General features: G+C 41.4%; 1 protein-coding gene across 5 annotated transcripts; it reads left to right on the top strand.

The window, feature by feature from the left end:
- Positions 1 to 3,601: 3,601 nt before the first annotated feature.
- On the top strand, positions 3,602 to 13,851 carry LOC110529323 (cholesterol 24-hydroxylase). Of its 5 annotated transcripts, none has more exons than XR_005052772.1 (16): positions 3,611 to 4,058; positions 4,309 to 4,386; positions 4,475 to 4,556; positions 4,769 to 4,842; positions 5,064 to 5,150; positions 5,253 to 5,391; positions 5,652 to 5,765; positions 6,319 to 6,481; positions 6,718 to 6,783; positions 8,567 to 8,690; positions 8,784 to 8,868; positions 9,848 to 9,958; positions 11,284 to 11,372; positions 12,879 to 12,945; positions 13,106 to 13,553; positions 13,706 to 13,851. XR_005052772.1 is itself a non-coding variant. In XM_036984684.1 (15 exons), the coding sequence occupies exons 1-15, from the start codon at positions 3,910 to 3,912 to the stop codon at positions 13,119 to 13,121; spliced, it is 1,476 nt and encodes a 491-aa protein (XP_036840579.1). In that variant the 5' UTR covers positions 3,602 to 3,909; the 3' UTR covers positions 13,122 to 13,851. The 5 variants fall into 5 exon arrangements, 3 of the variants coding, with proteins under 3 accessions (XP_036840579.1, XP_036840577.1, XP_036840578.1); XR_005052771.1 differs by having other exon boundaries at positions 13,630 to 13,851; XM_036984684.1 differs by having other exon boundaries at positions 3,602 to 4,058; positions 13,074 to 13,851.
- Positions 13,852 to 21,671: the final 7,820 nt, after the last annotated feature.

The following is a 21,671-nucleotide window of genomic DNA, read 5'->3' as shown; positions in this document are numbered from 1 at the left end:
GCAGCAGCACAACATGACAACATGCTAGCAACACAACCTCCTAGCAACACAACACGGCAGCAGCACAACATGACAACAACATGCTAGCAACACAACCACCTAGCAACACAACATGGCTGAAACACAACATGGCAGCAGCACAACATGACAACAACATGCTAGCAACACAACATAACAACAACATGCTAGCAGCACAACATGACAACAACATGCTAGCAACACAACATGCTAGCAACACAACATAACAACATGCTAGTGTAGCCGGTGCAGTATCTCTGCGTTGTGTGTGGTTGATTGAGACTATAAACGTGGACTTTGGAGATCAGGTAGTTTTAATCAAGCAGAACTGACTCTCTGCATCCTACATCTGCATCCAAAAGGAAATAAAACATTTGTAGAGCACGTATGTTCTGAGAATCGTCGACTCTTTCTCTCTCAGTGCATCAAAATGATTATCGAATACAAAAACTAATACACTCTCTCCTTATTATACATAACATATTTTACATTGATAAAACCACATACCTGCATCCAAAAGGAAATAAAACATTTGTAGAGCACATCTGTTCTGAGAAAAAGTTGCCTCTTTCTACAACAGATGCACAATAGGAGGGACTGGGATCATTCGAGGAGCTAGCCATCGTTCACACATACAGTGCCTTGCGAAAGTATTCTGCCCCCTTGAACTTTGCGACCTTTTGCCACATTTCAGGCTTCAAACATAAAGATATAAAACTGTATTTTTTTGTGAAGAATCAACAACAAGTGGGACACAATCATGAAGTGGAACGACATTTATTGGATATTTCAAACTTTTTTAACAAATCAAAAACTGAAAAATTGGGCGTGCAAAATTATTCAGCCCCCTTAAGTTAATACTTTGTAGCGCCACCTTTTGCTGCGATTACAGCTGTAAGTCGCTTGTGGTATGTTTCTATCAGTTTTGCACATCGAGAGACTAAATTTTTTTACCCATTCCTCCTTGCAAAACAGCTCGAGCTCAGTGAGGTTGGATGGAGAGCATTTGTGAACAGCAGTTTTCAGTTCTTTTCACAGATTCTCGATTGGATTCAGGTCTGGACTTTGACTTGGCCATTCTAACACCTGGATATGTTTATTTTTGAACCATTCCATTGTAGATTTTGCTTTATGTTTTGGGTCATTGTCTTGTTGGAAGACAAATCTCCGTCCCAGTCTCAGGTCTTTTGCAGACTCCATCAGGTTTTCTTCCAGAATGGTCCTGTATTTGGCTCCATCCATCTTCCCATCAATTTTAACCATCTTCCATGTCCCTGCTGAAGAAAAGCAGGCCCAAACCATGATGCTGCCACCACCATGTTTGACAGTGGGGATGGTGTGTTCAGCCGTGTTGCTTTTACGCCAAATATAACGTTTTGCATTGTTGCCAAAAAGTTCAATTTTGGTTTCATCTGACCAGAGCACCTTCTTCCACAAGTTTGGTGTGTCTCCCAGGTGGCTTGTGGCAAACTTTAACCGACACTTTTTATGGATATCTTTAAGAAATAGCTTTCTTCTTGCCACTCTTCCATAAAGGCCAGATTTGTGCAATATACAACTGATTGTTGTCCTATGGACAGAGTCTCCCACCTCAGCTGTAGATCTCTGCAAAGTTCAAGGGGGCCGAATACTTTCGCAAGGCACTGTACAATAGCCTGCTAATACCTTAGCTAGCTATTAACCACATGTTGAATTCAGAATGTTGATATCATCCTAAAAAGTACAATTACAAGTGCATCTTAACAAGACAAACCACGTATTAGTAACCTCTAAATATACATCATTATTCATGAACAAAACACTGTGTGTATGACTTTGTACTTAAAATAATCAAACTTTTCTGAAGACAGAAAAAGCGTGCCTACCTCTCTCAGTGCATCAAAATTATTTGAGCACGAGCACGCCGGGCAAAACGTAAGTACACACTCCCCTTCTCCCAGGATGCAGGCATGCATAACAAATCAACACAACATATTGATTATATGAACCTGGTGAAATTCACATAGTACTTTAACAACTGTTACACTAGCAACACAACATGGCAGCACCACAACATGGCAGCAGCACAAAACATGGTACAAACATTGTTGGGCACCGGCAACAGCACAAAGAGCAAGAAGGCAGAGACAATAATACATCACGCAAAGCAGCCTCAAATGTCAGTTGGAGTATCCATGATTGAGTCTTTGAATGAAGAGATGGAGATAAAACTGTACAGTTTGAGTATTTTTTGCTGCTCGTTCCAGTCGCTAGCTGCAGCGAACTAAAAAAGTGGAGCGACCCATGGATGTGTGCGCTTTGGGGACCTTTAACAGAATGTGGCTGGCAGAACGGGTGTTGTATGTGGAGGATGAGGGCTGCAGGTGGTATCTCAGATAGGGGGGAGTGAGGCCTAAGAGGGTTTTATAAATAAGCATCAACCAGTAGGTCTTGCGACAGGTATACAGAGATGACCAGTTTACAGAGGAGTATAGAGTGCAGTGATGTGTCCTATAAGGAGCATTGGTGGCAAATCTGGTGGCCGAATGGTAAAGAACATCTTGCCGCTCGAAGGCACACACCTGCCGATCTATAAATTACGTATCTAGCAGTCTAGGATGGGCAGGATGGTCATTTGAACCAGGGTTAGTTTGACAGCTGGGGTAAAAGAGGAGCGATTACGAAAGAGGGAACCAAGTCTAGATTTAACTTTATTTAGCCTGCAGCTTTGATATGTGCTGAGAGAAGGACAGTGTACCATCTAGCCATACTCTTAAACTCTAAACCCTCAGAGGTAATAATCACACAGGTTGGGAGAGCGTCATTTTTCTTACTAAAACGCATAACCTTGTTATGAACATCTCCAAAACAAAGGTAAAGGGCAGAGAAAGCTTGTTAGACACTAAGAAAGATTTGTTGTAGAGCTTTTAACACAAAATCCAGGGAGGGGCCAGCTGAGTGTAAGACAATCAATCATCTTGCTTATAAATTGATGAGAGAGTTTCCTACTGCCTGGGCTATGTTGTTGAGGTAAATTGAGAAGAGCGTGGGGCCTAGGATTGAGCATTGGGGTACTCCCTTGGTGACAGGCAGTGGCTAAGACAGCAGATGTGCTGACTTTATACACTGCACTCTTTGAGAGAGGTAGTTAGCATACCAAGCCCCCCTTCAGAGACACCAATACTCCTTAGCCGGCCAACAGGAATGGAATGGTCTCCTGTATCAAAACCTTTGGCCAAGTCAAGAAAAATAGCAGCCCAACATTGCTTAGAATCAATGGCAATGTTGACATAATTTATGACCTTTAAGGTTGCAGTGACATCCATAACCTGAGCTGAAACTAGATTGCATACCAGAGAGAATACTATAGACATCAAGAAAGCCAGATGATTATTGATAAGTTTTTCCAACACTTTTGATAGAACAGGGCAAAATATAATTTTGTGTGATGATATAAGATACTCATTATAGTTGCCGCCATATCGTAGCCACTAGCCAGAATTCCTGCAAAAAGCCCTTTAACCACTCAATGAACATGCAAGTACCGCACGAGTTCAACCTCTGGGCAGCCGAACTTTCTCAGGCAGCCCGAGGAAGTAAGTGGCAGTGGGAACTGAACAGAAGCTACGTAAACTGCAGAGAGGACAGCACCTACAGTACATACAAAAAACACCACGCTCATGCGCAATAATTTCCGTATCAATAGCCACGGAAAAACAGGTTCCAGAAAATCTTGCAAAGCAGCCACTCCATAATATTTCATGATCAAATTTTGGGCGTAGTAAACCCTCTCGCTTCGTCTCTTCCTCTCTACTACTAGTTCTACTACGGGTGACCAAATTCCGTCCAAAAAGAAACGACAACACATAACTGGTTTGCAGGGTCACCGCGAGCTACCGAGTCTTCGGAAATATGGCCCTTTTCTCTTTCTTTGCGGGTTGGATCGGTTATTTGTTTATTTGCCTGCTTGGATTGATTTTCATCGCATTTCTCTGTTTTTGTCTTTACATAAAATATATTCATCTGAAATATGATCACATACCGGGACCACCAAGGGATAGGTGAGTCAGTATGATGTAACTTGAATATTTATTTTAAAATGCTTTAGCTAAATGTTAGTTTCAACTATACTGAGTGGCGACATAACGCATCGGATTTGTTGATAAGGAACTACAGTAGGTGAAAGTTGACCTCAACAGCAGTCAGGGTCGCTGTTTCACCTGTCTTTTTCATTTTCACTTGGTGAAGGTATCACTCATGTCATAACGTTCTTATTTTTCAGTTATTAACCCGTCTCTTGTTCTCCCCCAGTTTTATATTTGGTCATTCCCCAACCATGCTGAGGGAGATGAGCAATGGTCGAGTTGTCCACGACAAATTTCTGGAATGGTTTGTTGAATGCTATGAATCAGGTGTTGTTTATTCTGGGACAGAATATTCTGGGACAATAAATAAAGATATATTTTATCTTTGACAGGGCTGAGACATATGGACCGGTCTACCGTATCAACGGTTTGCATGTTGTGATGTTGTGTGTGACCTGTCCTGATACCACCAAGGTAAACCTGTGAAATTACTGTAATTATAATCTCTGATGGACTGACAACGTAAACACCTGACCAAATTAAGCAAGATTTTAGTTCTGGGTTAATCAAGATTAGTGTAATCATACATTTTACCATGTTAATTTCTGAAATGAAAGTGCTGTAAAATAACCAATTCCCCCAATTCCCCCTTCAAACCAAACGGACACTTTTATTTGTCTCCACAGGAAGTCCTGATGTCACCGAAGTACCCCAAAGACTCAATGGTCTATAAGCGTCTCTTCAACCTGTTTGGACAGAGGTGAGTCCTCTGTATAATTAATGTTATCTAAATATACTTCCTACTACTATTTATTGTGTCAATGTTTTGGTTGGTACAAATTCTTTCAACACAATCCCTCCTAATGCTGGTTATTGCATGCGTAGCCTACAGAGCATATAGACATTCAAACAGGACAACTTGGTCACTGGTCAGTTAATTCAGTCTTAGGGTAAATACTATGTTGTCCATCTTCTTCATAGGTTTTTGGGAAGTGGCCTGGTCACAGCACAGAATCATGATGAGTGGTACAAACAGCGAAGAATAATGGACCCTGCCTTCAGCAGTCTGTAAGTCACTATAATAGATCAATCGACTCATTGATCACTCCATTGATCAATCCATCCAGCCATCCATCTGTTCATCCATCCATCATTGCTGTGTATTGTTAGGTACCTGCGGGGTCAGATGGGTGCGTTCAACGGGAGGGCAGAGAAGCTGATGGATAAACTGGCGGACATGGCTGACACCAACACAGCTGCCAACATGCAACACATGTTCAACTGTGTGACACTGGATGTCATCACTAAGGTAACGGTCACTTCCTGTTACCCTCAGATCCCCACACTGCCCTTATGCTTTATTCTTTCTGTTATAAAGCTACATTTGTTTGTATATCTGACAGTAAAATTGTCATAACAGGCAGTTATAACACACTCATTACCTAAGCTATATACAATTTAGTCTCACCAAGCCAATGTGCTATCTATAATTAGCATAACTAGAACCAGGAGTTTTACCTTATCATGTTGTAAGATATTGTCAATCCTCTGTTTTTATCTCATTTGTAGGTGGCGTTTGGAGTGGAGCTGGATCTGCTGAAGGAGGGTGACTCTCCGTTCCCCAACGCTATAGAGATGTGTCTGAAGGGAATGGTCCACTATCTCAGAGACTTCACCTTCCAGGTAAATAATGACATCAAGTATGTTAGTGATGCTTGTCGAGAACGGTGGCTTATTGAATTGATCTATTTGAAATCCTACAGTTTCATCAGAATCCTGTGTTATAAGAAACAAATACAGTTAAAACATTGACACTCATGAACAGTTTGTTTTAATCTCTTGTTTCCATCCTTCCAAGTAGGAAGCCTGTAAGATGTGGCTAAATGCATCATAATGCGTTTTACAGCGTCACATTCCCTAGATGGGATTTAAATAAATGGTTGGATGTCATATCTCTAAAGATGTAGGAGTTTATTTTGATCCTGTTTGCTACAGCTGGAAAATAATCCTGCAGCAACAAAAATGTGAATTATTATGTTGATTATAATTAATGGACATTTTTTGTAGGGGTTGATACATTTTACATCAGGGCATATCAAGTCTGACATTTTTAAGTGGAAATTACAAACTTTACAAGCCTCTTTAAATATTCAATACACATATTTGCATTTCCTGCAGTGCAGGAAAATTCACATAATTGGAAAAGAGTAATCAAATTAAGATCCTACATATGTAGCTCTACCCAAAGAACAAGAAGTTCATCAACGAGGTGAAGAAGTCTTGTCAACTGCTGCGTTCGACAGGCAGACAGTGGATCAACGAGAGGAAAATGGCCGTCCAAAACGGAGAGGACGTTCCAAAAGATATCCTCACACAGATCCTCAAGACGGCTGGCAAAGGCATGTTGTAGTTGCCTGATCCTAGATCTGTTCGTGCCGTCTTGCCAACTCCTGCCACTGTTCAAGACAAGTCGGCACAAACAGATCTGGGACCAGGCTAACATTGGAGACCTTTTACCTGTGGCTCTGCATGTGACATTGTGGGACAAGTGTTTGCTAAAACAGTCATGTAATTGATGAGGTTCAGTAGCACTATTGTCTCAATGCTGTAAACTGATATATTTCCATCATTTCAGAGGAAAACATAGCAAACGATGATGAGGAGCTAATGCTGGACAACTTTGTGACGTTCTTCATTGCGGGTACGTCTCCCTGAAACAAGTGCTATACTTTATTTATATATATATATATATATATATATATATACAGTTGATGTCAGAGGTTTACATACACCACATTCCGTTTTTACAATTCCTGACATTTAATCCTAGTAAAAATTCCCTGGTTTAGGTCAGTTAGGATCACCACTTTATTTTAAGAATGTGAAATGTCAGAATGATAGTAGAGAATTATTTATTTCAGCCTTCATTTCTTTCATCACATTCCCAGTGGGTCAGAAGTTTACATACACTCAATTAGTATTTGGTAGCATTGCCTTTACATTTTTTAGCTTGGGTCAAACGTTTCGGTTAGCCTTCCACAAGCTTCCCACAATAAGTTGGGTGAATTTTGGCCCATTCCTCCTGGCAGAGCTGGTGTAACTGAGTCAGGTTTGTAGGCCTCCTTGCTCGCACACACTTTTTCACTTCTGCCCACAAAGTTTATATAGGATTGAGGTAAGGGCTTTGTGATGGCCACTCCAATACCTTGACTTTGTTGTCCTTAAGATATTTTGCCACAACTTTGAAATGATGCTTGGGATCATTGTCCATTTGGAAGACCCATTTGCGACCAAGCTTTAACTTCCTGACTGATGTCTTGAGATGTCGCTTCAATATATTCACATAATTTTCCTACCTCATGATGTCATCTATTTTGTGAAGTTCACCAGTCCCTTCTTGCAAAGCACCCCCACAACATGATGCTGCAACCCCCGTGCTTCACGGTTGGGATGGTGTTCTTCGCCTTGCAAGCATCCCTTTTTTCTTCCAAACAAAACGATGGTCGTTATGACCAAACAGTTGTATTTTTGTTTCATCAGACCAGAGGACATTTCTCCAAAAAGTATGATCTTTGTCCCCATGTGCAGTTGCAAACCGTAGTCTGGCTTTTTTTATGGCGGTTTTGGAGCAGTGGCTTCTGCCTTGCTGAGCGGCCATTCAGGTTATGTCGCTATAGGACTCGTTTTACTGTGGATATAGATACTTTTGTACCAGTTTCCTCCAGCATCTTCACAAGTCTCTTTGCTGTTGTTCTGGGATTGATTTGCTCTTTTCGCACCAAAGTACGTTCATCTTTAGGAGACAGAATGCGTCTCCTTCCTGAGCGGTATGACAGCTGCATGGTCCCATGGTGTTTATACTTGTGTACTATTGCTTGTACAGATGAACATGGTACCTTCAGGTGTTTGGAAATTGCTCCCAAGGATGAACCAGACTGGTGGAGGTCTACAAATTTTTTTCGGAGGTCTTGGCTGATTTCTTTTGATTTTCCCATGATGTCAAACAAAGAGGCACTGAGTTTGAAGGTAGGCCTTGAAATTCATCCACAGGTTCACCTTCAATTGACTCAAATTATGTCAATTAGCCTATCAGAAGCTTCCAAAGCCATGACATCATTTTCTGGAATTTCCCAAGCTGTTAAAGGCACAGTCTACATAGTGTATGTAAACTTCTGACGCACTGGAATTGTGATACAGTGAGTTATAAGTGAACTAATCTGTCTGTAAACAATTGTTGGAAAAATTACTCTTGTCATGCGCAACGTAGATGTCCTAACCGACTTGCCAAAACTATAGTTTTTTAACAAGAAATTTGTGGAGTTTTTGAAAAACAAACTTTAATGACTCCAACCTAAGTGTTTGTAAACTTCCGACTTAAACTGTATATATATATTTAAATCGATCTCCATAGTATAGTTTTTCGAGCTCAAGTGAAATTTGAAGAAACAACAGTGACAGTACTTTTGTTGTTCTAATCATGACAGGGCAAGAGACAACAGCCAATCAACTAGCTTTTGTTGTTTTAATCATGACAGGGCAAGAGACAACAGCCAATCAACTAGCTTTTGCCGTCATGGAACTGGGAAGGCTGCCAGAGATACTGACAAAGTAGGACTTGTTTTCATCATTTCTATTTTCGCTATTGATCATTTCTGTAATAAAAACAGGTTGGTTGAGTTTGTGAGTGTCTGCCATTTCCAGGGTGAAGCAGGAAGTGGATGATGTCATCGGGATGAAACAGGAAATCAGCTTTGACGACCTGGGGAAAATGACCTACCTGTCTCAGGTAAATGATCTACCTGTCCCAGGTTCGTGTGTGCTGTCTTGTCATTGACCTGACAGTGACAGCAATGGAGCTACAAACCAGATCAAGGACTCAGAATTGGAACTGGCATCTGTACACAGAAACCATATTGTACGTTATACAATGTTGTACGATGGCTGATAGAATGGCGCTGGAGGAGATGGCTGCCCAGCGAAATGTGTTATTTTGTGTGTGTGCTTAGTCCCCTCCTGTACTCCCTGTTCACCCACCACTCCAACACCATTATTACGTTTGCTGATGACACAACAGTGGTAGGCCTGATCACTGACAACGATGAGACAGACTATAGAGACGAGGTCGGAGACCTGGCAGTGTGGTGCCAGGACAACAACCTCTCTCTCAATGTGAGCAAGACAAAGGAGCTGATCGTGGACTATAGGAAAAGGAGGGCCTTACAGGCCACATAAACATTGACTAGACTGAATTGGAGCGGGTCGAGAGTTTCAAATACCTTGGTGTCCACATCACCAAATTACCAACAAACTATCATGGTCCAAACACACCAAGACAGTTGTGAAGAGGGCACGACAACACCTTTTCCCCATCAAGAGACTGAAAATATTTGGCATGGGTCCCCAGATCCTCAAAAAGTTCTACAGCTGCACCATCAAGAGCATCCTGAACGGTTGCATTACCACTTCGTACGGCAATTACTCGGCATCTGACCGGAAGGCGCTACAGAGGGTAGTGTGTACGGCCCAGGACATCACTGGGACCAAGCTTCCTGACATCCAGGACCTATATACTAGGCGGTGTCAGGAAGGCCCAAAAAATTGTCAAAACTCCCAGTCACCCAAGTCAGAGACTGTTCTCTCTGCTACCGCATGGCAAACGGTACCGGAGCACCAAGTTTAGGACGAAAAGAAAAGGTAACTCTTCACATCGTCAATTAATCAGCATGTTGTGTTTGATTCATATCACCCCCCCCCCCTCCCGTCAGGTTTTGAAGGAGACTCTAAGGTTGTACCCTACAGCACCAGGCACTTCTCGTTTCATCCCTAACGACATCGTCATCAACGGCATCCCCATCCCAGCAGGAGTCTCATGCTTTGTGAGTAGTCACCTCAAAAACAATGTGGAGGAGTGATGACTGTTGTATGATAATATCTCTAAGTTTAGTTGTGGTGTTAACATGTGATACGCTGTGGTACCTCAATGTAGTAAAGTAATGAAGTATCCTTGTCTAAGCCAGTATGGCTCATACCTCAATGTAGTAAAATAATTAAGTATCCTTGTCTAAGCCAGTATGGCTCATACATCAATGTAGCATCATTGTATCATTGACTTTTCTTATGTTAACATAGAATGTAAACAGAATTTCTCAAAACACCATGATTGTGTAATGAAACCATGACAGGTAGTGCACCTAAGCTGAGATCTGGGTGTTTGAATGTAAAATGTTAATACACAGAATGTGTTTTAAAACAGAAGTGTAGGAACTCTGAAACACCCAAAGTGGTTCTTCAACCTGAATATGGGTGTTTTTAAGAGAGCGTTGTGAAAACCCATTTTGGGGGTTCAGTGAATGTAAAAGCATCAACACTCAAATTGTGTTTCTCATACAATCAATGGTTTACAAATGCAAGTCATTTCAATGATTTGTTAATTTAATTTTACCAAAGTAATGTAAATCCAACTGCATATGTTACTCAAAATGTAATTATATTTTATGAGGATAACCAAAGTGAGAGACAATAGATTGATTGAACTCATTGGAAGTCTTTGGTTTTAATCACGTTGCATTTCTTATCTTGACGCATGACTCTGTTTTTAGAGGATTGTGGGTAACGTTTTTAGACTATGATTCTTTCACACAATGTTGTGTACATGTTTGAAGAAAGAAGACTGTATTTCTATATTGGTATTAAGCAGTTTGTTGTGTAATGGATCATGATGAACGGATATCAAAACTGTCAGGCATTTTGACGTTCAATGAGGACAGCACCCATTCCCACATAGACAAAGGAAATGACAACAAAAGAGAAGGGATCTAATTCTGCTCTAAACAGAACTCGAAACACCAAAGTAGTGTGTTCAACCTGTTCTGTTAGTGCTCCCAGTCCCTGGCAAGGTGTTGCACAATATTTGATTTAGTGGTGTTACAACACACCGTGTCATGTTTCAAAACAAATCAGGATTATGTGTTTTGTCTCCTTCAAGTTGGTGGCAGCTCAGTTGTCACTAGTTAATGTAGCAATATTGATGTTACTCATATTGATGTTACACAGGAAACGGAAACCAGTTTTGGTGTTTACAATGAACTTCATCTTAACAGTGTAGTCAACACCTCATTAACTATTTTGGGTGTGGGTGTACTTATTTTATTTCCTAAAGTGTCTTAAATCTTTTGTTTGCCCCTATCTTGTCTGTCTACAGTTCAGTTCGTATGTCTGTGGAAGGTTGGATAAGTTCTTTGAGGACCCGCTGAAGTTTGACCCTGAGAGGTTCCATCCAGACGCTGCCAAGTAAGTCACACGATACGTTTTCATTGTTTTATTGTTTCTTTACAACATTTGAATTGATTAAAGCAGAACTGAACTCGTTGAAACTGGCATACATTGCATCCAGAAAATATTCAGACCACTTCAGTTTTTCCGCATTTTTTACATTACAGACTTATTCTAAAATGTATTTAAAAAACAATTTCCCTCATCAATCTCCACACAATACCCCATAATGACGAAGGAAAAAAAAGGTTTTTAGACATTTTTGCAAAATTGAGCTCAGGTGCATCCTGTTTCCGTTGATCATCCTTTAGGTGTTTCTACAACTTGATTGGAGTCCACCTGTGGTAAATTAAATTGAATGGACATGATTTAGGAAGACGCACACCTGTATATATAAGGTCCCACTGTTGACAGTGCATGTCAGAGCAAAAACCAAGCCATGTGGTTGACGCAATTGTCCATAGAGCTCCGAGACAGGATTGTGTCGATGCACAGATCTAGGGTAGGGTACCAAATAAATATCTGCAGCATTGAAGGCCCCCAAGAACACAGTGTCCTCCATCATTCTTAAATGGAAGAAGTTTTGAACCACCAAGACTCTCCCTAGAGCTGACCACCCGGCCAAACTGAGCAATCGGGGGAGAAAGGGCTTGGTCAGCGAAGTGACCAAGAACTCAATGGTCACTCTGACAGAGCCAAAGACGGCACTTTTGAACAATGATTGCAGGAAAGGGCTACTTTTGGTCATGAAGTCAAAGTTCGTCATGACTTACATGGTGGTTGGGTTATGATTTCGCCCACTAACACGGGATAAACAGCTGTGGTGATTACGCTCTATCCGATGGCAGAACAGTGGATCAGACTTTGTTTACGAAAGACAACATGTAGCGCATTTTTTACTTGAGAAATACTGCACTAAACACCTTAACTAGATGTAAAATTGCGTGACTAAAACCTTGTCGACAAAAAACACAATTAATTACAGATTTCTTGAGTTAACTTGGACTATTTTGAGGAAGTGATACGGGCTTTGTTCTTATGGTGTCTCATGCAGTGGTGGGAAATGTACCCAATTTTCAAACTGTAGTAAAAGTAAAGATACCCTAAAAGAAAATGACTCAAGTAAAGTTAAAAGTCACCCAGTAAAATACTACTTGAGTAAAAGTCTAAAAGTGTTTGGTTTTAAGTGTCCTTAAGTATCATAAGTAAAACCAGACGGCACGATATTCTTGTTTTCTTAATCTACGGATAGCCAGGGTCACAGTTCAACACTCCGACATAATTTACAATCGAAGCATTTGTGTTTAGTGAGTCTACCCAATCAGAGGCAGAAGGGATGAACTTCGTACTTTACACCACCTGGTCTCATGGGGGACAAACATCAGCAACTGTTATATCGAACCACACCCCCAAAACTGAAATCTAGTTTATCTTAATGAGCAACAGAAAAACACATTTGGACTCTGTGCGTTCAGTCACTTTTTAAGAGCTAACAGACATGTTGTGTTTGTTTCTGTCCTGAAGACCCTATTACTGCTACTACCCCTTCGCCCTGGGACCACGCTCATGTCTGGGACAGAGCTTCGCACAGGTGAGCAGACTGTCCATATGAAATACATTGAAACAACTTTATTTGGGATTGTTCTCTGCTGATCCTATTATCCATCCTAGTTAGATTACTCCTGGACTTCTGCCTCCATTATATACTTTGTTTTATAGTTGAGCACACCAAAGAGATCTGTTGTTCACAGATGGAGGCCAAGGTAGTGATGGCCAAGCTGCTCCAGAGGTTTGACTTCAGCCTGCTGCCTGGCCAGTCCTTTGACCTCCTGGACACTGGGACTTTGAGACCAAAGAGTGGAGTGGTTTGTAACATCAGACACAGAGGACAGACACCCGCAGCCTGACCTGACTGGGACCTGAACATGACTAGCACTTCTCTATAACATACTTGTCTTATTTCTTCTACTTCCTAGTGGAGCAAATTATCTCTTTCTTTCAATGAAGCACCTTATTCAAATATCTAGCTATTTTTTATGAAAATGGATTTTGAACAATTATGTTTATTCTTTGTATCAATGGTGAAATAATATCTTAAATATGACGGTTCTGTGTGTTGAAGAGTTACTAGGACAGACTTGACATAGGAGTGTTTGTATTTGTGCCGATTCCATGTTGTTAATGCACCCTTATCATGTAGTTACTATGCAGTATACCATTTATCACATAATATAAAGGTTACTATGCAGTATACCATTTATCACATAAAATAAAGGTTACTATGCAGTATACCATTTATCACATAATATAAAGGTTACTATGCAGTATACCATTTATCACATAATATAAAGGTTACTATGCAGTATACCATTTATCACATAATATAAAGAGATTTATAAAGTATATATTAACTTATTTGATGAACTTCCTAATCAACATTACCACAGTGCCTCTGTTGGAGTGAATTTACTATATTTTAATAAAATAATTGACCAAACATCACTGAGCTCCAGAAGATTAGAATACTTTTATCCACAAAGTGTCGCTGTGAACCTGCAGACAAACCAAGAACATTCATTGGCTACGAACAGAGCAGCACTGCTGGCCCTTGGATGTACACAGAGAGCTAATATTAATGATATGCATGTCAATCTCTCCTGGCTGAAAGTGGAGGGGTTTTGAGGGGTTTTGAAATGTTGAATAGACTGAGCTGTCTGTCTAAACTACTGGCACACAGCTCGGACACCCATGCATACCACACAAGACATGCCACAAGAGGTCTCTTCACAGTCCCCAAATCCAGAACAGACTATGGGAGGCACAGAGTATTAAATAGAACCATGACTACATGGAACTCTATTCCACATCAAGTAACCAACGAAAGCAGTAAAATTAGATTTTATAAACAGATAAAAAACACTTTATGGAACAACGGGGACTGTGAAGCAATGCAAACATTGGCACAGACACATGCACCCACACACACACACACATACGATAACGTACGCACTATACATACACATGGATTTAGTACTGTAGATATGTGGTAGTGGTGGGGTAGGGGCCTGAGGGCACACAGTGTGTTGTGCAATCTGTGAATGTATTGTAAAAATTGTATAAATTGCCTTAATTTTGCTGGACCCCAGCTGGACTGCCAAAGCAGCAGCTAATGGGGATCCATAATAAATACAAAATACCTCTAGATGAGCCATTTTAGACAATGAGAATGACAGATCTATAACCCACATTTCTATGTGAATTTGGTCGAGTCGCCCAAAAAGTGACATATTGCAGCTTTAAAAGTGGACAAGTAGACTAGTAGCACAGATACTGGATATAGTGATGAGATGCCTGCATTTCCGCTCTAACAATGGGATTTGTTGTCCACAGGACGGAGTGGTGGGCTGTGAAGCTCCCTCCTATTCCTTTCTTTGGATTGGTGGATACATCTCGTTATTTTAATACATTTAAATATCCGATGTGAGGTATTGACGTCACCACCAGTATTCGGTAGAGAGTGAGATGCTATGCTACTAGCCTCATGTACATGTATAGACCGTCTCAAATTTCAACAGAGAAGGTGCTATGCTAGCCTCATCAAATAAAATACAATGTTATTGATCACATACACATGGTTAGTAGAGTGTAGTGAAATGCTTGTGCTTCTAGTTCCGACTATGCAGTCTAACAAGTAACCTAACAAATTCACAACAACTATCTTATACACACAAATGTAAAGGGATGAATAAGAATATGTACATATACAGTTGAAGTCAGAAGTTGACATACACCTTAGCCAACGACATTTAAACTCAGTTTTTCACAATTTCTGACATTTAATCCCAGTAAATATTCCCTGTTTTAGGTCCGTTAGGATCACCAAATGTTTAGCAGATGCTAAACTACAGGACTGTTTTGCTATCACAGACTGGAACATGTTCCAGGATTTTTCCCATGGCATTGAGGAGTATACCACATCAGTCACTGGCTTTATCAATAAGTGCATTGAGGGCGTCATCCCCACAGTGACTGTATGTACATACTCCAACCAGAAGCCCTGGATTACAGGCAACATTCGCACTGAGCTAAAGGGTAGAGCTGCCGCTTTCAAGGTGCAGGACTCTAAGCCAGAAGCCTACAAGAAATCCCGCTATGACCTGCGACGAACCATCAAACAGGCAAAGCGTCAATACAGGGCTAAGATTGAATCATACTACACCGGCTCCGACGCTCGTCTTATGTGGCAGGGCTTGCAAACTATTACAGACTACAAAGGGAAGCACAGCCGTGAGCTGCCCAGTGACACGATCCTACCACACGAGCTAAATCACTTCTATGCTCGCTTCGAGGCAAGCAACACTGAGGCATGCATGAGAGCATCAGCTGTTCCGGATGACAATGTGATCACGCTCTCCGTAGCTGATGTGAGTAAGACCTTTAAACAGGTCAACATACACAAGGCTGCAGGGCCAGATGGATTTCCAGGACATGTGCTCCAGGCATGTGCTGACCAACTGGCAGGTGTGTTCACTGACATTTTCAACATGTCCCTGATTGAGTCTGTAATACTATACTATAATAATATAATAACATGTTTCAAGCAGACCACCGTAGTCCCCGTTCCCAAGAACACAAAGGCAACCTGCTTCAATGACTACAGACCCATAGCACTCACGTCCGTAGCCATGAAGTACTTTGAAAGGTTGGTAATGGCTCACATCAACACCATTATCCCAGAAACCCTAGACCCACTCCAATTTGCATTCCGCCCAAACAGATCCACAGATGATGCAATCTCTACTGCACTCCACACTGCCCTTTCCCAACTGAACAAAAGGAACACTTATGTGAGAATGCTATTCATTGACTACAGCTCAGCGTTCAACACCATAGTACCCTCAAAGCTCATCACTCAGCTAAGGAACCTGGGACTAAATTCCTTCCTCTGCAACTCGATCCTGGACTTCCTGACGGGCTTCCCCCAGGTGGTGAGGGTAGGCAGCAACACATCTGCCACGCTGATCCTCAACACTGGAGCTCCCCAGGGGTGCGTGCTCAGTCCCCTCCTGTACTCCCTGTTCGCCCACGACTGCTAAGGAACCTGGGACTATATACCTCCCTCTGCAACTGGATGCTGGACTTCCTGACGGTCAGCCCCCAGGTGGTGAGGGTAGGTAGCAACACATCTGCCACGCTGATCCTCAACACTGGAGCTCCCCAGGGGTGCACGCTCAGTCCCCTCCTGTACTCCCTGTTCACTCACGACTGCATGGCAGGCACGACTGCAAAAACAATCATTAAGTTTGCAGACGACACAACAGTGGTAGGCCTGATCACCGACAATGATGAGAAAGCCTGTAGGGAGGAGGTGTCGGGGCAGAATCAGAAATCTTTAAGTAACATTTATAGATCAAATGTTTTATTTTTATAATATGCTTGTGAGATACTTGTCATTTAGAATGTATATTTTTGTACTATAGTGTTGGCTGTTTGCAGTTAGAATTTCTCTGTCAGCTCTCAGTTACTTGGGCCCCAGAAAGGGGAGAGGTCAAGCTTGTCTTCATATGTAAACATATCTTTTAAACCATGTGAAGTGATGATTGAGGGGGAACCAATTATCTCTTGGCTCCACAATGTCTGTGTGCCAGTCACTCCCTACTTTACCCATCGGGGAGAGGAGGATGGCAGTGTCTGGAACCATTCTATGTTCCCTCTGAGGTTGCCCTTATCTTGACCTAGAGGCTCACTCTCCTCTCCGTGAGCTTCTCCAGGATGGGTTGTATTTGGGATGGGAGTGTCTAAAATGACAATTGATATATACCATTGGATGAGGTAATGTCTTGGTACTATTTTGTACAATATAATTAAAGATGGACTTTATGATAACTCTGACTTGTGTGTGGTTTGCTCTCGTGATTTGGTAATACAGGAAATTTCCACGACAGAGGTCAGAGACCTGGCCGGGTAAGTGCCAGAATAACAACCTATCCCTCAACGTAACCAAGACTAAGGAGATGATTGTGGACTACAGGAAAAGGAGGTCCGAGCACGCCCCCATTCTCATCGACAGGGCTGTAGTGGAGCAGGTTGAGTGCTTCAAGTTCCTTGGTGTCCACATCAACAGCAAACTAGAATGGTCCAAACACACCAAGACAGTCTTGAAGAGGGCACGACAAAGCCTATTCCACCTCAGGAAACTAAAAAGATTTGCTATGGGTGCTGAGATCCTCAAAAGGTTCTAAAGCTGCAACATCGAGAGCATCCTGAATGGTTGCATCACTGCCTTGTACCGCAATTGCTCGGCCTCTGACTGCAAGGCACTACAGTACATCACTGGGGCGAAGCTGCCTGCCATCCAGGACCTCTACACCAGGCGGTGTCAGAGGAAGGCCGTAAAAATTGTCTAAGGCCCCAACCACCCCAGTCATAGACCACATCATGTGGTAAGCGGTACCGGAGTGCCAAGTCTAGGACAAAAAGGCTTATTAACAATTTAATAAGACTCCTGAACAGGTAATCAAATGGCTACCCCCCAACCCCTCTTTTTACGCTGCTGCTACTCTGTTTATCATATATGCATAGTCACTTTAACTATACATTCATGTACATACTACCTCAATTGAGCCAACCAACCAGGGCTCCCGCACATTGGCTAACCGGGCTATCTGCATTGTGTCCCACCCACCTCCCGCCAACCCCTCTTTTACGCCACTGCTACTCTCTGTTCATCATATATGCATAGTCACTTTCACCATATCTACATGTACATACTACCTCAATCAGCCTGACTAACCGGTGTCTGTATGTAGCCTCCCTACTTTTATAGCCTCGCTACTGTATATAGCCTCGCTACTGTATGTAGCCTGTCTTTTTACTGTTGTTTTATTACTTTACCTACCCATTGTTCACCTAATACCTTTTTTTCATTATTGGTTAGAGCCTGTAAGTAAGCATTTCACAGTAAGGTTGTTGTATTCGGTGCACGTGACACTTTGATTTGATACACTTTGATTTGATTTGTCAGAATACTAGTAGAGAGAATTATTTATTTCAGCTTTAATTTCTTTCATCACATTTCCAGTGGGTCAGAAGTTTTTCAAACACTCAATTAGTATTTGGGAGCATTGCCTTTCAATTGTTTAACTTGGGTCAAAAGTTTCAGGTAGCCTTCCACAAGCTTCCCACAATAATTTTTGTGAATTTTGGCCCATTTTTCACCTCCATGCTCGCACAAGCTTTTTCAGTTCTGTCCACAAATGTTCTATGGGATTGAGGTCAGGGCTTTGTGATGGCCACTCGAAAACCTTGACTTGGTTGTCCTTAAGCCATTTTGTCACAACTTTGGATGTATGCTTGGGGTCATTGTCCATTTGGAAAGCCCAATTGCGACCAAGCTTTAACTTCCTGACTGATGTCTTGAGATGTTGCTTCAATATATTGTGGTATCCCAGGAGGTTTACCCCGGGGGATGGTAATAGAGAGGAGGTATGTGAGGCGATGGGTGGCACACCGCGAGAGAGAGAACGGGGAGAGACCGACACCAAGCAAAATTAGAGAAGAAGAACCGAGCCAAACCAAAGTGATTTTCTTTGTTATGCCTATTTCCTGTCTTTGAAAGTTGTGTTTGCGGACTAAAGCCTCCCTGTCTCTGTGTCAATCTCTGCATGCTCAACCCAACGCCCTACGGTTTACTAAAATATCCACAGAATTTTCTTCCCCCATGATGCTGTCTACTTTGTGAAGTGCACCAGTCCCTCCTGCAGTAAAGCACCCCCACAACATGATGCTGCCACCCCCGTGCTTTACGTTTGGTATGGTCTTCTTCAGCTTGCAAGCCTCCCCCTTTTTCCTTCAAACATAACAATGGTCATTATGGCCAAACAGTTCTATTTTTGTTTCATCAGACCAGAGGACATTTCTCCAAAAAGTATGATCTTTGTCCCCATGTGCAGTTGCAAACCATAGTCTGGCTTTTTATGGAGGTTTTGGAACAGTGGCGTCTTCCTTGCTGAGCGGCCTTTCAGGTTATGTCGATATAGGACTCATTTTACTGTGGAAATAGATACTTTTGTACCTGTTTCCTCCAGCATCTTCACAAGGTCCTTTGCTGTTGTTCTGGGATTGATTTGCACTTTTCGCACCAAAGTACGTTCATCTTTAGGAGACAGAACGCCTTCCTGAGTGGTATGACGGCTGCGTGGTCCCATGGTGTTTATACTTGCGTACAGATGAATGTGGTACCTTCAGGTGTTTGGAAATTGCTCCCAAGGATGAATCAGACTTTTGGAGGTCTACAATTTTCTTTCTGGGGTCTTGGCTGATTTATTTTGATTTTCCCATGTTGTCAACCTTAAAGGCACTGAGTTTGAAGGTAGGCCTTGAAATACATCCACAGGTACACCTCAAATTGACTCAAATGATGTCAATTAGCCTATCAGAAGCTTCTAAAGCCATGACATCATTTTCTGGAATTTTCCAAGCTGTTTAAAGGCACAGTCATCTTTGTGTATGTAAACTTCTGACCCATTCAAATTGTGATACAGGGAACTAATCTGTTTGTAGACAATTGTTGGAAAAATGACTTGTGTCATGCACAAAGTAGATGTCCTAACTGACTTGCTTATTTGAAATCTGACACGCCAGGTTGATTAACAACAAGCTAAGATGTGTTTTGCTATATTGAAATTGTGTTTTCATGAAAATTAAATATTTTTAGTAATTTAATTTGAATTTGGTGCTCTGCAATTCAACGGATGTTGACAAAAATGATCCCGCTAAAGGGATCGGTGCACCAAGATGTTAAACAATTTAAAGGCAATGCTACCAAATACTAATTGAGTGTATATAAACCAGGAATGTGATGAAAGAAATTAAAGCTGAAATAAATCATTCTCTCTACTAGTATTCTGACATTTAACATTCTGAAAATAAAGTGGTGATCCTAACTGACCTAAGACAGGGAATTTTTACTATGATTAAATGCCAGGAATTGTGTATTTGTGTATTTAAATGTATTTGGCTAAGGTGTATGTAAACTTCCGACTTCAACTCTATCTACCAGGAATAATGAATCATAACAAGTATTATCTACCAGGAATAATGAACCATAGAATTATAATAAATGTGAATCTATTAATTGTGTATGACCACTGGAGTCTTTGTCACTCTTAATATTTTTGTTACAGAATATTTTTACATCCAAGCGTTTGTGTAAGTTTTTCGATAGCCTAGCGTAGGATTATGCACACTTAGTATCAGGAAGCTTGGCCACGAAAATCAGAAAAGCAATCAAGTTAACTGTTTACCTTTGATGATCTTCAGATGTTTTCACTCACAAGACTCCCAGTTACACAACAAATGTTTCTTTGTTCCATAAAGATGATTTTTATACCCAAAATATCTCCATTTGTTTGTCGCGTTATGTTCAGAAATCCACAGGAAAGAGCGGTCACGACAACGCAGACGGAAATTCCAAATAGTCTCCATAATGTCCACAGAAACATGTCAAACGTTTTTTATAATCATTCCTCAGGTTGTTTTTAAAATATGTATTCGATAATATATCAACCGAGTGTGTAGGTTTTTCAATAACACCGGGTGGAACAATGGCCGCTTTACTCTGTAGCGCAAAACTCACTCTGAGAGCCCCCACCGATCCACTTACGCAATGTGATCTTTCTCGCTCATTTTTCAAAATAAAAGCCTGAAACTATGTCTAAAGACTGTTGACACCTTAGGGAAGCCAGAGAAAAAGGAATCTGGTTAATATCCCTTTAAATGGAGGATAGGCATGCATAGGAACAGAAGAGTTTCAAAATAAGAGGCACTTCCTGATTGGATTTTCCTCAGGTTTTTGCCTGCAATATCAGTTCTGTTATACTCACAGACAATATTTTTACAGTTTTGGAAACTTTCTAGTGTTTTCTATCCTAATCTGACAATTATATGCATATTCTAGATTCTGGGGCTGAGAAATAGGCCGTTTCAAATGGGTACTTTTTTTTTGCCAAAAACAAAAATACTGCCCCCTACACGCAAAAGGTTAATGTACAAATAAATTGACATGATTTATATGAATCGGGTCATGAACATAAGGGAGAGGTTAAACGTAGGCTAAGTCTGGCATAAGCTTACAATAACTCTGTTGCAGTGGTCTTAGGTAGTCTCCATGTAGGCTATTCCCTCCATCGCAACACTGCTGTCCAGTTGAAGAGCTTGTGATCTCCATGCAGCACCACAGCACCATGCGCCTTTGGAAAAGCACCCCTCAGTCTCAGAAGATGTCCTTCTGAAACCATGCATCCATTTGTTTATTGA

This window comes from Oncorhynchus mykiss, chromosome 8 (genome assembly GCF_013265735.2).
Source record: "Oncorhynchus mykiss isolate Arlee chromosome 8, USDA_OmykA_1.1, whole genome shotgun sequence".
NCBI classification, from domain to species: Eukaryota; Metazoa; Chordata; class Actinopteri; order Salmoniformes; family Salmonidae; genus Oncorhynchus; species Oncorhynchus mykiss.
Note: the sequence above shows the minus strand (reverse complement) of the source record. Positions and strands in the feature narration are given on the sequence as shown.